The 16,636-nt window shown below is 37.6% G+C and overlaps 2 protein-coding genes across 2 annotated transcripts; one reads left to right on the top strand and one right to left on the bottom strand.

Moving 5' to 3' along the window:
• Positions 1 to 369: 369 nt before the first annotated feature.
• LOC119084582 (uncharacterized protein C1orf50 homolog) lies at positions 370 to 1,403 on the top strand. The gene is made up of 4 exons (XM_037194632.1): positions 370 to 571; positions 635 to 895; positions 965 to 1,035; positions 1,103 to 1,403. The coding sequence occupies exons 1-4, from the start codon at positions 508 to 510 to the stop codon at positions 1,292 to 1,294; spliced, it is 588 nt and encodes a 195-aa protein (XP_037050527.1). The 5' UTR covers positions 370 to 507; the 3' UTR covers positions 1,295 to 1,403.
• Positions 1,404 to 11,531: 10,128 nt separating this feature from the next.
• On the bottom strand, positions 11,532 to 14,926 carry LOC119084565 (protein hook). Its single transcript, XM_037194582.1, has 8 exons — positions 14,523 to 14,926; positions 14,252 to 14,458; positions 13,972 to 14,189; positions 13,771 to 13,894; positions 12,984 to 13,705; positions 12,789 to 12,927; positions 12,554 to 12,730; positions 11,532 to 12,489 (listed from the first exon to the last, which is right to left on the bottom strand). The coding sequence occupies exons 1-8, from the start codon at positions 14,671 to 14,673 to the stop codon at positions 12,260 to 12,262; spliced, it is 1,968 nt and encodes a 655-aa protein (XP_037050477.1). The 5' UTR covers positions 14,674 to 14,926; the 3' UTR covers positions 11,532 to 12,259.
• Positions 14,927 to 16,636: the final 1,710 nt, after the last annotated feature.

Here is a 16,636-nt window from a genome sequence, read left to right as displayed (position 1 = left end):
TTCCACAGATATTTTTTAAATTCGTTCGATTTGCTCCGTCTGAAAAATATACCGCCGACTAAAGTATAGTTTCCACTTAAAAAGAGCACTCCGTTTAGCCTTCGTTTACATGACAGTTGTAAAATAGAACAAAGGAACTGTCACGCAAACGGAGTGGAAATTGAATTTATTTCAATTTTTTACTCCGTTTACGTGACAGTTCGTTTGTTCTATTTTACAACTGTCATGTAAACGGAGGCTAAACGGAGTACTCTTTTCAAGTGGAAACTATACTTAACGTGACATTTACAGTGTATTAACGGTAAAAAAAACCGTTGAAGGTAAACACAAGTGTTAGAAACGTCAATGTCAAACATTTCTTGTTTACAACTTTTATTATGGATTGTTTTTGTGGTTATAGTTTTATGTGATCTCTAAGTTCATTTACTATCGCTAAATATAGCTCCAGAAAGAGACAAAAAATATTCCACACTGTCATCGTGTTGCGTTCGATCGCACAATTTTAGTATGAAACGTAGATCGACGGCAGATATGAGTGCTAATAACGAGTATCAAGAGGCTGCCAAAAGAGGTAAACCGAAAATTTTTTTTATTTAAATCAATGTTGTAAAGTGAAATGCGATGCGTTAAATAGTGGCATTGGTCGAACGTAATACACAGCCCAATGGTTATAAGCTATTAAACGCTTATAACGTTGGTCGACACGATGAAAACGATATAATTAGCCTGGCCAGTCAAATACAGACAGCTGATGTTAGCATACGCAATGCGGCGACTGGCAAATTGACAATGATTTTGGATCAAATAAAATTCCTGCAAGCTCAGGCACAGAAGATTTTAGAGGAATCGGAAAGTAGTATGAATTTGCACAAGGCTGCTTGCAATTTTCGTAAAGGTAAGTGTTGTGCGGTCAGTTCCTCACTCAGCTGTTTTTCAACAACAAATTGTTTTTCTGCACTTGCAGTTCCTGGCAATATTTATCACTTGTACGAACGAGAATCTGGGCAACATTACCTGAGCATGCTATCGCCGGAGGTAAGAGAAAATGGAGTCAGTTACAATGGCGGGAAGATCAAAATTTGATTTCTCTTTGTCCGGACAGGAATGGGGTCCATCACTGACACACAAGTATGAAGGAAGCTATAGACTCGAAATGGATCAGTCATGGACACCGATAGAGAAGATCCGTGAAATATCGATGAAAAATGCTTGGGCTCACCGAATCTTAGATTCGACCACAATCAATTCCAGTTCGTTTTTAGCGATTGATCAGATGAACGACAAAAGTGGATGAGAGTGAGCCGTGGTTAATTTGTTAAGATCTCTGTCGGATCGGGACCAATATTGTTTATGATTCGGGTCAACATGCATGAATTTCTTGAATACACTGAAGGTTGAATGTTCATGTCAATTTCTCTGCTTGATCGAAGGCTAGTGTGGTGGTTGAGAAAGGTAAGAAAAGAATTTGCAGAATTAGTTCCGTAGCCTGGATCGCTAATTTGAATGTTGATGTTGTTCGATCGTTCTTGATTTTTGTTTACTGTAGCGGTAAGCAGAGCCTAATATTTGGGAATCGTTTTTGAGAATTTTTGGGAATTTAGGGAATTTTAGGGAATTTTGGGAATTAATTCCCAAAAATTCCCTAAAATTCCCAAAAAATTTCTTTTCTTTGCATTTGTATAATTAAATGCTCGTAAAAGATCTGGAACAGTTCAAAAACCTTTAAAAACTATGAACAAGCAAAAAAACGAGCCGTCAGAACAGTCGGAGCGTTTGCTGCGACTGAGCCCCGTACGAACCCGTACATCTATTGCGCACGTGACCCTAGTGCGTCTGTCACCCTAGTTGAAGTCAAATTATTATGAAATGTGTACATCTTACAAATTACGAAGCCCCGTACGACGTTCCTTTCAAATGTAACACAAATTTCAAGTTGACCTAAAATTTTAATTTATTGAGAGGCCTAAGGCCTAGTTAACGGCCTTAGTCCAACGACCCAAATTTAATTCTTTTTCAACATAATTATATTCGGCCTTCGATTACCTTCCAAATGAAACAAAAATTAGGAAAATCGGACGAAATTTACTCGAGATATATGCAAAATACACGTAGGGCCGAGTAGCGGGCTTAGTCCAAGGACCCAAATTTAATTTTTTTTCCAACAACATTCTATTTGGTGTTCGATTACCTTTCAAATGAAACAAAATTTAGGAAAATCGGATCAAATTTACTCGAGTTATATGCAAAATACACTGAGGGCCGAGGAGCGGCCTCAGTCCAAGGACCCAAATTTTCAAACATTTTTCTCACCACATTCTATTCGGTATTCAATTACCTTTCATATAAGACAAAAACTAGCAAAATTGGATGAGATTTACTCGATTTATATGCAAAATACACTTAGGGCCGAGGAGCGGCCTCAGTCCAAGGACCCAAATTTAAAACGTTCTTCGCCACATTATATTCGGGCTTCGATTACCTTTCAAATAGGGCCCTAGTAGCTTTTCACTTCTAAGGCCCTAACTCACGGTCCACTCACCCGATTTAAAAAAAAACTTTTTTTTCCTGGATTGGTATTGACAATACCTATCATTTGCCGTGTCATTTACATTTCCATCGTTAATTTTGCCATAAATATCACCAAAAGACCTTAAAGCACTTTGGCGGCCCTAACTCACGAAGGGCCTACCCAAATATGCCCATCTTCGAACTTAGCCTCACTATTTTGATCTTTCAGGGAAAAAAAAATTTGAAATCGGATTTACTCAAGATATCGACGTGACGGACAGACAAACAGACAAAATTTTTATTGCGGATTCGTCATCTATGAACATAGGCAAACACTTTGCCCTTACCGTCTGCTTCGAATTCCATCAATTACACACGGCATCGTAATCCTATAAGCCCCTTTGTACTTCGTACGGGGCTAAAAATTTGGATTTTTTTTGGAATTTTAGTGAACTTTTGAGAATTGGTTCCCAAATATTATGCTATGAAGGGCGTAGGTCTCTCCAAAGCCGACATTAGTACAACACTACAATAATTTAAGAGCAATCTACACTCCGACCCCCTATGAAATACATTTTTGATGATAACTTTTTATTCGAATTATTTTTGAAAAAAGTGGCCTCATTGTTTGGTGCCAGAACATATAAGGTTGCGATAGCCACTGGAATTGTCCAGATTGATGTAGTGTACTGAGAAAAGACTCAAAACTCTTAAAATTTGTGTTTTTTGTGATATTTTTTGGACTTTTGAGTTTTCTCGGCGTAGACTGCATCAATTTTGACAATAAACCGCGAGCCTTAGTCCAAATTATTTTTATTTCAATGAACACATCAAAAACACACTGAAAATGTATATTGATATTGGAAAAGTGGAATTTGAAATTCTTAATTTCAGTTTAAAAAGCCGCTCCAATTTTCAAAAAATTTCGCGCTTGAAAAAAAAACAATTTCGTGACTTAACAAATTGGGATGTTTTATTTGTTGACAGTTTGTTTTAATTGTGATCACCGAGAGATATCCAAAAAACCAACACTCTTAGGGATGAGCGGGTTGAGGTTTTTTCAAAACCCGCCCTAACCCGACCCGGCCCGTTATCCGTTTCTGAAACCCGACACTTTTGAAACCCGACAAATTTTTAACCCGCCCGAACCCGGCCCAACCCGTTAAAGATATATGAAACCCGCCCAAAAACCGGCCCGCCCAGTAAAATCTGTATAGAAAATTCTAGCTGCGCTGACAGATTTCAAACTATTGTTAAATAAAGTTAAATCGCTGAACGTATTAACGACTCAGTTTTGGGGTTAGTTTTTCGCCAATTGATCAGAGACAAATTTATGAGTATCATAAACACCAGGATTACACCTAACTTTAATAAATATTCACGCCGTAAGTGCGCCTTCTATTTAAAACATACAGTATAGCGGGTCATTTTAACGCTTAGTGTTTGACATTTATTACAAGACATCAGCGTAACATCGTCCAAACGTCACTTGTAATTATTTACATTTTTAGCGCACTAATGGGATAATAAGGGTATTCCCGAACCGAGTTTAGTTTTTATACTCGAGGCTAAAAAGGCTAAAAAATGAAATTTTAAGAATTTGGCGAATGTGTCCGTCGCCGCCGGTGTGATTCTTGCTTGAATAGAAAAAAAAATTTCTCGATATTTGGAAATTCCATACCCTACGAAATATTGTGTTGGTAAATGGAACATTTACTCTATGGACGCGATTTTTTAAAAAAATTTCTAGTGTTCACTAAAAATCTCACAAGTTTGTCTGGAATTTTTTTTTCCCATAGTAAGCCATACAAACTTAGTAGTCCATAGAGAAAAATGTTCCATTTACCAACACAATATTTTGTAGGGTATGGAATTTCCAAATATCGAGAAAACTTTTTTCCATACAAGCAAGAATCACTTGTCGACTGTCACCGAAAACAAACTGCTAATTTTTAGCGCGGGATCTCAGGACTTCGGTGAGAGGTAATTCACGCCATAGGTCCTCCAAAAATTTAAATTTTGGCAACTGACAGTTGGACAAAATACTGCTGACTTCTTGTAACTAATGTCAAAAACTGTGCTTTAAAAAGTCCTGATATGCAATGAATGTACATAGAGTATACTTTCATTGCCGATATGCACTATGTTTTGAAATGGAAGGCGCACTTATGGCGTGAATTAATTTTTCAATCGGACTTATACTAGTGATAAACGTAATTTGATTAATTTTTGGGCTTGAAGACTGAAATTCGACGGATTCGACACGCAAACTACGATTGAAAAATTTAAATTTACTTAACTCGTGATATACTAATACCATTCAGTGACACTTCTGTCAGTATCTTACACTTTTATTTTTTTTTAATCTTTTATACTCTGTATGACAAAGAATTTAACGAACGACAATCGAGTCGACTTAAGAAAAACTCTGTTGAGAGTTCTAAGTGAACTAATATGACTGAACGAATCATTTTTATAGTCATTTTAAATACGTCGGGTTAATTCGGGCTTTGATTTCAAATACCCGCCCAAACCCGGCCCAACCCGAAATTCATTTTTTGAAACCCGACTCAGAGCCAACCCGAACTACTCACAACCCACCCGTCCAAAACCCGACGGACCGGGTCGGGTTTGCGGGTTACCCGAATCTTCGGGTCAACCCGCTCATCCCTAACTCTAACAAACAAAATATTCCTATCAGCTGACAGATACCTAATATCCCATTTCGACTCTTTAGAGTTTCCGTACGTGAGTTCATCATGGCAGTGATTTTTTTAATTAAATTCTATAAAAAAATATAAAAAGTTTTCATTACAAAACTAAACTTTTATTAAAAAAGGCTCGCGGTTTATTCTGGTGGCTATCGAAACTTTATATGTTGTGGCACCAAACGATGAAACCACTTTTTTCAAAAAATATTCTAATAAGAAGTTATCATCGAAAATGTTTTTCATAGAAGGTCGGAGTGTAGACTGCTCTTAAAATAATTATTTTTGAGTTATAGCCGCAAAAAGGTTTTCGGTACATGCTTCCACCTTTGAACACTTTAACCGAAAATTTAAAAAAATGTTCGAAAAAAATGAAAGATACGATTCTCTAGAATTGAAGACGAATCTATCACTCCTTAAAATCGGAGACCACTTGTTTCCCTATCACCATCACCTCCAGTTTTGGCGATATGACGCTTAAGCTCAATTTACTGAATATACAATCGCTAAACCGAACTGGTGTGCATACGTTATTTTGCACCAGCTGGTCCCATTTGAAATTGTATGTGACCAGCTGGTGCAAAATAATGTATGCACACCAGTTCGGTTTAGCGATTGTATTATATTCAATATGTTCTGAAATATTTGTTGTGTTTTTTGCGAATTTTTGGGAATTTTAGGAAATTTTTGGGAATTTTGGGAATTTTTGGGAATTTAGGGAATTTTTGGGAATTTTTGAGAATTTTAGGGAATTTTTGGGAATTTTGGGAATTTAGAGGATTAATTCCCAAATATTAGGCTCTGGGGTAAGCAATCTTCGAATAACTGATTTGTATTTGGTATATATTGGCGGACTACTCGAAATCGGTCAAAAAAATACTCTGTTACAAAATCCGATCCGAACCCGAACTGATCTAATTTTACCGGCCTTTTCGGTTATCGGGTTCCGAAAATTTAGTTCGGGTTAGGTTCGGGGTTTTAATTAAATTTTAATCATTTACTGTAGCTACACATTGCAACGCGAGTTTGACATAAAATTCTTTTGTTTTCAGACCTTTTCCATTTGTTTTGAAATGTCAAACTTACGAAAGCCTCGTAATTCGGTCGATTGATTCGTTTTAATCATCCAAATTGCGTAACTTTCACAAGTTCGAAATTTCAAAACAATTGGAAAAGATCTGAAAACAAAAGAATTCTTTGTCAAACTCGTGTTGCTATGTGTAGCTACAGTTGATGGCCTATTTTAAGGGAATTAAATTCTTCAAAATTCCCAAAAAAATCTTGAATTTTATCTAAAACAACTAAAAATCCTTTGAGGAGGCCTTAGAAGCCTCAGAGGCAAAAATTTCGAAAAACCATCTGAAGAGTTAAGGCATTTTCGGGAATTTAATTCCCCTAAAATAGGCCCTGCTACAGTTACATAATGAAGTAGGAAATTTAGGGTCGCAAACTAGTATGGTCGGGTTTCGGAGTGATCGAGTTTCGAAAATCATCGATCGGCTCATATCCACGAATTCCTATATCGTTTAGTATTCACGAATTCGTTGGTACAAATTGTCCAGATGTTTATTGCAGTTTTAAGTTGGGAGGGAAGTTTTAAATTTATCTGGGGTCTGCTTGCTGAACGCTTTTGATCGCAATTAGGAAAGACAAAATCTTTATTTAAAAGCGAAAAAAGGCTACAAGGCGCAACCAGTAAAAACGATTTTTTCAAAAACAAATATCCCAACAAAAATCTCTTCGAGAAAAGTGTGACGCAGTCATTGAAGTACAATTTCTAAAATGAATGATATCGCTAGAGTTGACGCTTTCAGCTTCGTTACGCAAAAATTAAATTTTACATCCAATTTTAGTTCAAACAAGCTGGCTTAGTTTTTCTGATCATCTGCCAAATAATTTTTACCAAAAAAAAATTGACTGGAAACAACCAAAATTTTACCAAAAAAAATCTGCGTCGCAAAGTGGCAAATGTTCAGGAACAGATCTGCAAGAAAATTTATCTGCCACATGCGACGCAGATTTTTTTGGTAAAATTTTGGTTGTTTCCAGTCTAATTTTTTTTTTGGTAAAAATTATTTGGCAGATGATGAGAAAAACTAAGCCAGCTTGTTTGAACTAATTGGGTGTAAAATTTAATTTTTGCGTAACGAAGCTGAAAGCGTCAACTCTAGCGATATCATTCATTTTAGAAATTGTACTTCAATTCTCGAAGAGTTTTTTGTTGGGATATCAGTCGTTTTAGAAGTGTAGTCAACACTGCTTTTTATAACAGTTTACAGTTTTAATTAAAAAATTTGACGAAATTCGAAAATTTGACGAAATTCGAAAATTTGAAAATTTGACGAAAATCGAAAATTTGACGAAATTCGAAAATTTGACGAAATTTGAAAATTTGATGAAATTTGAAAATTTGACGAAATTCGAAAATTTGACGAAATTCCAAAATCTGACTAAATTCAGAAAATTTGACGAAAATCGAAAATTTGACGAAAGTAATTCTCTATCTGCCAACATTCAAGAAATATCTTCAAAACCCCAATTGACCCACCCATTTCCAACTTTCGACATTTTTCACAAATTCCCTTCTTTTCTACTCGTAACTCTGAGACTTTGCCGAAGAAAGTAACTCTCTATCTGCCACCATTCAAGAAATACCTCTAAAAACATAATTGACCGACCGATTTCCAACTTTCGACATTTTTCACATATGCCCCTCTACTCGTAAAACTCTGAGACTTTGCCGAAGAAAGTAACTCTCTATCTCTCATAACCCAAAAAAAATATTAGTCCTTTCATCCTACGCTCGAGTAGCTCAAAATTTGGTCACTCTAATCACTCTAGCTCAAACGAATCTGCCCCGATTTTTTTAATTATTTTTTTGTTCGAATCGTGTTACGAATACCTTTCATTTGATGGGTCGCACGCCTCTGTAGGTTTCAATACAGCTAAGCTACAGCCGAAAACGCGTTCCCGACCCTCGAAAACCACACTCAGAAACCACTTCGAGGCCAATAAAACAAAATTCTGGTTTTTCCTGGGGTAATGGCGTATCACATTTTCATTTTTATGCCCACCCTGAGGTTCCTGCAAAATTTCATGGAGATTGGCTGACTAGTTTCCGAGATCGACCGTCGATAGATAGACAGATAGACAGATAGATAGAAACATACAGAGTAAGTTGAAAGATTTTGATTGTTTGGAAAACGTTAATTTGGTGCATTTTCTATCAGAACTAGGCCCCATCTTTTGGATGGGTCAGATCCCTTGACTGACTGACTACTTTTCTCAAGAAGATTTTTGTAATCCGAGCAAAAAAAAATCACTCTAAAAGTATATAAAAGTATACCAGGGTATGCGTACCCTACTTTCGATACAAAACACGTATATGAGAAATTCCAGCACTTGATCATATACTGGCTCATACGTATTTTCAGTACTTAAGAGGCATCGATGATTTGCTGAAAAGTACACATTTGGGTGATTTTTAAATACTGTCTTTTGGTGATATATTTCCACCAAAATTATCATTTTTCAAGTATGTACGACCGCAATAACGACCACGAATGTGTTAGCTTTCAACATAAAATAGATTTGGTTGTAGCAGTTTGACCAACCCTGAGAAAACTGAGCAGTTTATGAAAATTTCGGTACACTGGTCACTTTTTACAGAACTGGTCAAGTGACTACAACCAAATCTACTTTCTGTTGAAAGCTAATACATTCGTGGTCGTTATTCACGCCGGTAGTGCGGTCGAAATTCAAAATGGAAAGTGCGGAGGTCTTTCTAACGTAGCGTCATTTTCATACAATGAAGCGTTGAAATGTATTTTTCGGTTCACTTTTTCATCGAATCGTTCACTTAAAATTCAAATTTTAGGCACACTTACGGCGTGAATTGCGGTCGTGTGTTTTGAAAAAAGGATTCTGATGAAAAGATACCATCAAAAAGGCAGCACGAGATACAGACCCTGGAAAGAGGCGAATTTCTTGCTTACATATTGAATAAAAATGAAACTCGTGTGATTACGGCCCTCGCTTCGCTCTGGCCGCAAAGTTCACACTCGTCCAAACTTTAATTTTTTCCTTATCATCGATATAAAGATATTACACACACAAAATTTTGGAATGAATCCTAGAATATTACTCCAGTATATTCCATTAACGAGCTTAACCCAAAAATGTCTTTCTTAGTGGGATAATTGTCTTTTGTGGACCATTAACAATTACTCAACTAATAACACGATAATATCACGGGACGATACAAAAATTCTTTTAGGAATATTTCTGAGATCCCCCGACCGTCATAGCCCAACTTTGAACTTATCATCGGGAATGGAATTCCCCGTCGAATAAAAAAAGTTTTTGAAATCCGTTGAGGATTACGTCAAGCTATCGTGTTATCTAGGAACGAGTTATCTAGCCTCAGCAATTTAATTCCCCGTCGATTAAATTTTTTTTTTTGGAAATTCGTCGAAAACTACTCGAGTTATCGTGGAATCAAGCGACCAGACAAAAATTCTCCTGAGAATATCTCTAAGATCACCCGTCCGTTATAACCCATCTTCGAACTTAACCTGAGGAATTTAATTCCCCGTCAAATAAAAAAAAGTTTTTGGAAATCCGTCGAAAACTACTCGAGTTATCGTGGAATCAAGGGACGAGACAAAAATTCTTTTGGGAATATCTCCAAGAACACCCGACCGCAATAGCCCATCTTCGAACTTAACCTGAGGAATTTAATTCCCCGTCGATTAAAAAAAAGTTTTTGAAAATCCGTTGAAAATTACTCAAGTTATCGTGTTATCAACGAATCATCAAAGTGTGACAAACATTTTCTGTATTTAAGGTTTTTGGTCATACATTCATGCATTTTCAATCATAGTAGTGATCATTGTGTGACAAACATTTTAGGGTGTTTATCATCCGAAAGACCCATGACTTTCAGTGAATGACCAATTTCAAAACGATGTATCTCCGGTAATTTTAAAGCTACATAGTCGAGTGATAGCTCGTTTTGCTCGTATTTGAAGCGCGAATCAGATAGAATAGGATTTGTGGTGATACAGGCCAAAGGAAAGAAACTTAAATTCTCGCCTATATATAGTTGCCGCGTCTCAAAAAAATTTCTTCGTTCTTTTTTTGGAAGTTAGACTGCGTCAAGTCATCCGCTATCGCTCCGGACATGATTTACAATAATCAATTAAGAGCGCTCACCCCTTGGCAAATTTCTAGCCTACATTTCTGCGCAAAAATGTTCGTTTGATGATGATATCTATGAACGAAAATCAAAAAGTGAAAGCATGCAAAAATGTGTTACTTTTTAAGGAAAATTGGGTTTGTGAGTCAAAGCTTTACCTACTGGGAGAAAACATTGCAAAATGTATAATTTACACATTTGCAAAGGTTTCTTCAAGTGGAATACGTTATCATCCACAAACCAATTTTTCTCTTAAAAGTAACATATTTTTGCATGCTTTAATGGTTTTGCTTTTTCAAAAAAAGATTTTCGTTCAGAGAAATCATCAAAAAACGAATATTATTGCGCACAAATGTAGGCTAAAAATTTGCCAAGGGGTGAGCGCTCTTAAGCAATTAAGTAGCGAAAAGAGACGTCCCCCCGATATTTCTCCGAAAGATTTTTTTACCAACAATGGATTGGGCCTTTATTTCACCCGTATAATCAATTTTACTTGCACGTCAGTGATATTTGTATAGGAATAACATTCAGATGTTTTCCAGCTGGTCATCTCCTATAAACTGCTTATACTCATTTATAAGGGTGGAATAGTTACACACAGTAGTAGTGGTAAACCGTAAAAAAAGTTATGAACACTTTTGCTAGTACGAATCACTGACAAACAAGAGTTGAACATCTTACCTGTAGCAGGTAACTTTGTCTCCAGGTAATCTACAATAGCTGTAGTGCCTCATACAAAAAATACAGTTGTGGCAGATAATGTACATTACCGGGAGACAAAGTTAACTGCTGCAGGTAAGATTTTCAACTCTTTTTTGTCAGTGATGAACCAGCTGAAAAACAGCTGAATAAAATTCATATACAAACATCACTGACGTCCATTGTCACTGCTACCTGTGTGTGTCGAAAACCGTTCCTTTCACGTTTCAAGCACTACACTTTTGAAATGAAAGTCTAATTTTCGTGTGTTCGGCTACGCCTCGGATCAACAAAATTCACACCTCAGTTCTACTTTTAAACTTTTCATCTCTAGTTGTGTAAAACAGCTGAAACACAATACGACACTTAGTTCAAAGTCCATACAGCCAGGGGCGCACAAAATACAAAAGTCGATGCAGTAGATCGTTAAATAACTTTTAATACTTTCCTTAGTGCTCTAAAATATTAAATTAAAAAAAATTTGTTAAAAATAGAAACATCTCTGTTGACATATAGTTGCAGTTTGATTCAAAAAGAAAACTGTGGAAAAGTGCAAAATCGGACGTTCAAAGAATCTACTCAATATCCAACGTAAATTGACACTAAATTTAGAATTAATTTTGTGACAGAATGTACTGAATCCGTCGGGTTCGTTAGTTGCCGGTATCCACGTAGGTATCGCAAAAAAAAGGAAAAGAAAAAACTACTTGGAAAGGTCATGTGAAGTAGTTATTGACTGTTCAGGCGACGATTATGATTTAAAGCAATTACGAAGTGATTCGTCTGAGACGAAACTAAAATGTCAATTAGTTTTAAAAAAAATGAACAGCCTTGACTGCTCCTTAGACACACAATTTCCGGATCTGCATGTCGCAGTGTGGAAAGTGAACATAAGTTCTCTTTGAAGAAACAAAGAGTCAAGAAGTCGCTAGGACCTTGTTAAAGGATTAGACACAAAGCTAAACCCATTGGATACTCTCAAACACTATCAACGGCCACAACACCACCTTCGAATTCAGTACCAAAAATTATTCACTTTCGATATGTCGCATTCGTTCAATATAATGGAACCTTGGTCTTCTAGGCATGTAAGGCACAATAACGTCAAATAGTGGCCCATACTTCTCGTCGTCCCAGTGAAACTGAACTACTTCGGTTTGTATGCAACAGCCTTGCGGCCAGCTGGCTGTCGTTGTCTCGTTAAAAAACTCTGTCCGGCACCGTTCATCAGCGACAACTTTGCATCGACCGAATCCCGATGGCATGCCAAACCGAGCCGATAAAATGCAGTTGCCATTAGGCGTTCCTCAACCGGTCCCATTGGTCGGGTCGTTTCATGTTCGTGTTCGGACGACTTTTCGGTTAGGATTGTTTCAGCTGTGAGAACAATTGAGTGCTTGAGGCGGTTGCTGAAAGTATCGGTGAACGGTGTAACACTTACCGGCTAGTGCTTTGGGATCAATTGTTTTGATAATTTCCTTCGTTTTCTCAACCGACTTTCTGTATCGAGCGTCCGCAGCTGCTAGTTCTTGATCCCTTGCCGATAGAGCTGTTTCCAGCTGATTTACTTTGCTTTGCAGTTGACCAATGTGACTTTGAGCTTCATCGGTGGTCGAAGCTGTAAGTAGAACACCGGTTAGTCTCACCGTTCCGGACAACATTACATTTTAGCTTACTTTTCGGTTCGCTCTGTTCGTTGCCTTGTGCTTTCGTATCGTCAGTCTGTCCATGTGACAAAGATAAAATCTTTTGATTGGCTGCCTTCAGTTGCTCTCTCAACTTTTCCATTCGTTGGTTGGAATCGTCCATGTATTGCTGAACGACAATTTCGATTAAGTTCTGTAAACAAACAAGTAACACAGCTAACTTACTGCCAGCACCGTTTCATTTCCTTGAGCTTCACGCAGGGCCCGATTTTCCGATTCCAATCGTTCCATTCGTTCTTTCATTCCGTTCGGTGACATTATCTCCCTGCTCATCGCGTTCTTCTGTTCGCCCGAAATTTGATTGCATTGCAGTTCGTCGCATGTTTCGCGCAATGCATCGCGTTCGGCTAGAAGAGTATCCTTTTCGCGTTGAATAGCACTAAACTTCGCACCGATGTTGTTCAGTTCGAACTCCACCTTCACACTTTTCATCATTTCGGCATCCAATTTGGCGTGCAATTCCTCGATTTCCTTCTTGTACAACTCCACCTGGCTCTTCAGCGTCGAATGTTTTTTGATATTTTCTTCCTGCTGCACGTTCTGTTGAATGTACTCAGCGCTCCGGTCTTCCAACATTTTGATTTGCCGCTTCAGGTCGTTGTGATCTTCCAATTTCTTTTTGTAAGTGACCAGCTGGGCTTCACATATTTTCAGCTTTTCACTGGCTTCACGCAACACATCAATTTCGTCTTTCAAAACTGCCAGCTCGGAGGTGGCATGCTGCAATTCATCCACCCTCGTCTGTAGCGCGAGGATTTCTTTCTGCTGCTGCAGAGACTTTATTTTGAAATCGTCACGAGTCGTTTCGGCTTGAATTAGTTCATCTTTCAAGGCATCGTGCTGACGCCGTAGTTCTGTGTATCGAGCTGAGCCTGGTTGTGCGGGACCTGTTGATCAGTTGAAAAGATATTTTTAGGTTTGGTTGGAAGTTTCGACTGGTTGAGTTCCTTACCCAGAGACGTGCCATCGTCACCAATCAAAGTCGTTGAATTTTCGTACTTGTCCAGGGCTCGTTGCATTTTATTGAACTCTTGTTGCAGCGTAAACTTCTCGTCCAGCAGTAAGGCGATTCGTTGCTAATGAATCAAACACGAAAAAAACAATTCATTTTCCAATCGGGTCGAGGAAACCGTCATTTCCAGCAATCACTTACTTCAGCTTCATGGCATTTTTGCGCCAGATGGTCCCTTTCATCTTGCAAGGCCTTACCATCAAAAGTAGACAAACTTAGGGATGGCCGAGAGGCTGCTGTTCCTTGCCAAATGTTTTCCAATTCCTGTATAGCCTTCATAATGTCCCGTTGCAGCGACTCTTCCGATTCGATAATTTGTGTGATATATTCCTGCTTCTGGCTGCAGTTGATAGCACATCCTATGTGAATTCTCTTATCATTAATGGTTCGACTCAGTGCTGCTGACCCGATCAATATTTACCTAAAATTAATTGAAGCAAACGTCCGAGTTCAATCGGATCGTTCTTTTCGGCTATTTTGAGTACGTCAGGCTTCGGAAAGTCTGATAAGCTCAACGACAACACATCGGCATAGTAATCCAAAATTGATTCGACCACTTTTTTCAAATTGCTCACTTTCAGTCGCCAATTGCTGCCGACTTCGAATTTAATTTTTGCCAACCAGGCATCTGTGAACAAAACCGCCAGCATTATTGACGGCCCAGCCAATGAACATATTGAAAACAATTTTACCATCGAAAGAATCGCTGGAAATTTGATGTAGTGCTTGGCTGAGTGCAACCCCATCGGATAGTTCTTTTACATTCGAATGTGGCGCTGTGAGGTTCAACATTTTGAACCATTTGATCAGGCTTTCACACACAGCCAATTTTTCCGATTCCATTTTTCTCGTTAACTATTTCTTGTGATGTTAGTTCTGTGTTTTCATTGAAACTCTGTGGTCGAATGACAAAAAACTTTCTTTATATTGTAGCTGTCACTGATTTAACTTTGCTCCGCTTATCAATGTCAAAATCGTTGAACGTATCCACTTTTCACAATCTCGACGATCTATAGCTTTATTTACAGGGGGCGTTGTGTGCGCTAATGGCCAACTAAATTGCGTTTATTTCGGAGACAGAAAACGGTATAACAATGTCATACTAAGGGAGTTGCGGGAAACGCCTTTAAATTTCCAAGAAACAAAGTGAAACGGGAAAAAAAAGGAGAAGAACGTCACATAAGAAAAAGGCCACCAAGTTGAGGATGGGTATTTTAGCTATAACAGAACGATTGAAAAAACGAGACAAATGATTGATCGTGTGACAATAGACGAAAGAACAGTCAAAGTAACAACTGTTTTTTGTCATTTCGTTTCATTGTACCGATCGTTATAGGTTTGTTTCATCGTACGGTAAAAACGATTTTTGACAAGCCGAAAACGAACGAGAGCATCCACAGAGCCATAACCTCAACACTTTTTCGAACAATTTTTCAACAATAATTTTTTGGCTATGCCTCTATGGATGACGCTTTGACAGCTCAAATAACCTTGGAACAGACCTATAGATCTCTTCGTTTGGTGAAACTGATGACGGAAACGTGAGGAATGGTGGGGAAAAAGTGTGCAAACTAATCGAAACCAACTTCACAATTTCACATAGTAATGAATAAGTGAGTGCGTCCAATTCTTTGAAATGAATGCAAATGAACTAAATACGAGGAATTCCCATAGAAGCAAAGTTGGTTGTCATTAGTTTGCACACAAAACCGAACCGTTGATCGTCACGCCAGCGGTCATTTTAGTGATCTATAGTAAGCACAGAGAAAGGCACTGGTCGCCTCTTTCGTCAAACTCTATCACAATCACTTATTGCAACGATCTATGGAGGAATAACAATTTGTTGTTAGTCTTGCTGCCGATATGAATTAATTTCATTAGAGGCATAGAAATGATAACAAGTGGTGTTGTGCTGATCATTTCTCTGATTAGAACTAAATTTAGTTTCGCTGTCTTTACCAGCACAACAAATACGAGAGTATCTAAAAGCCAAACCACATCGAAATTTTCTGTCGTGTGAAGTGACAGTTTTGACATTGACATTTTTGACGTTGTCATTTTTGACGTTGTCATTTTTGACGTTGTCATTTTTTAAACCTAAAAAATTCCGTCATAACCTCAACTGAAAACGTGAACTGTACACAAAACTTGTCTCTAAACAATTAATTTTGAATAATATTACAGTATTATCGTAAATATTACAATAGGCTACTGTAACACTGTAATATTATTCAAAATTAATTGTTTAGAGACAAGTTATGTGTCCCAGTTCACGTTTTCAGTTGAGGTTATGACGAAAATTTCCAGATGTCAAAAATGACATTGTCAAAAATGTCAATGTCAAAACTGTCACTTCACGACAGAAATTTTCGATGTGGTTTGGCTTTAAGATGGTCATATCAGTTAAAGTATCGTCTAGTGAATCACTAGTAGTAGTCGGTTGACCTGCAGAGGCGCCACATTTTTTATAGTACTTCAATCTCACTGGACTATTTTTTTGTGTAACAACTTCACATTGATTCATTCCAATGAAATGTCACAGCAGTGATGTTTGTTCATGAAAAAATAATTCAGTGACAGCAGTCTTTTTATGAAGAAAAGTACTAAATTGGAATAGATTTTACCCTTAGTTTCTAAACTCCATTCTCCTATAGATGCAACATCTAATTCTTCATTACTTTCTGCATACATTTCGCTATCTATAGCAAGCAAGGCATATTTTAAAGGAATTAATTCTCTAAAATTCCTCAACTTTTGAGTCATTTCTTCGACTTATTTGACACATATTGACTTCTGAATTTTTTAG

Source organism: Bradysia coprophila, unplaced genomic scaffold (assembly GCF_014529535.1).
Source record: "Bradysia coprophila strain Holo2 unplaced genomic scaffold, BU_Bcop_v1 contig_87, whole genome shotgun sequence".
Classification (NCBI taxonomy): Eukaryota; Metazoa; Arthropoda; class Insecta; order Diptera; family Sciaridae; genus Bradysia; species Bradysia coprophila.
The sequence above is the reverse complement of the archived record's forward strand: the minus strand, read 5'-3'. Positions and strand labels throughout refer to the sequence as shown.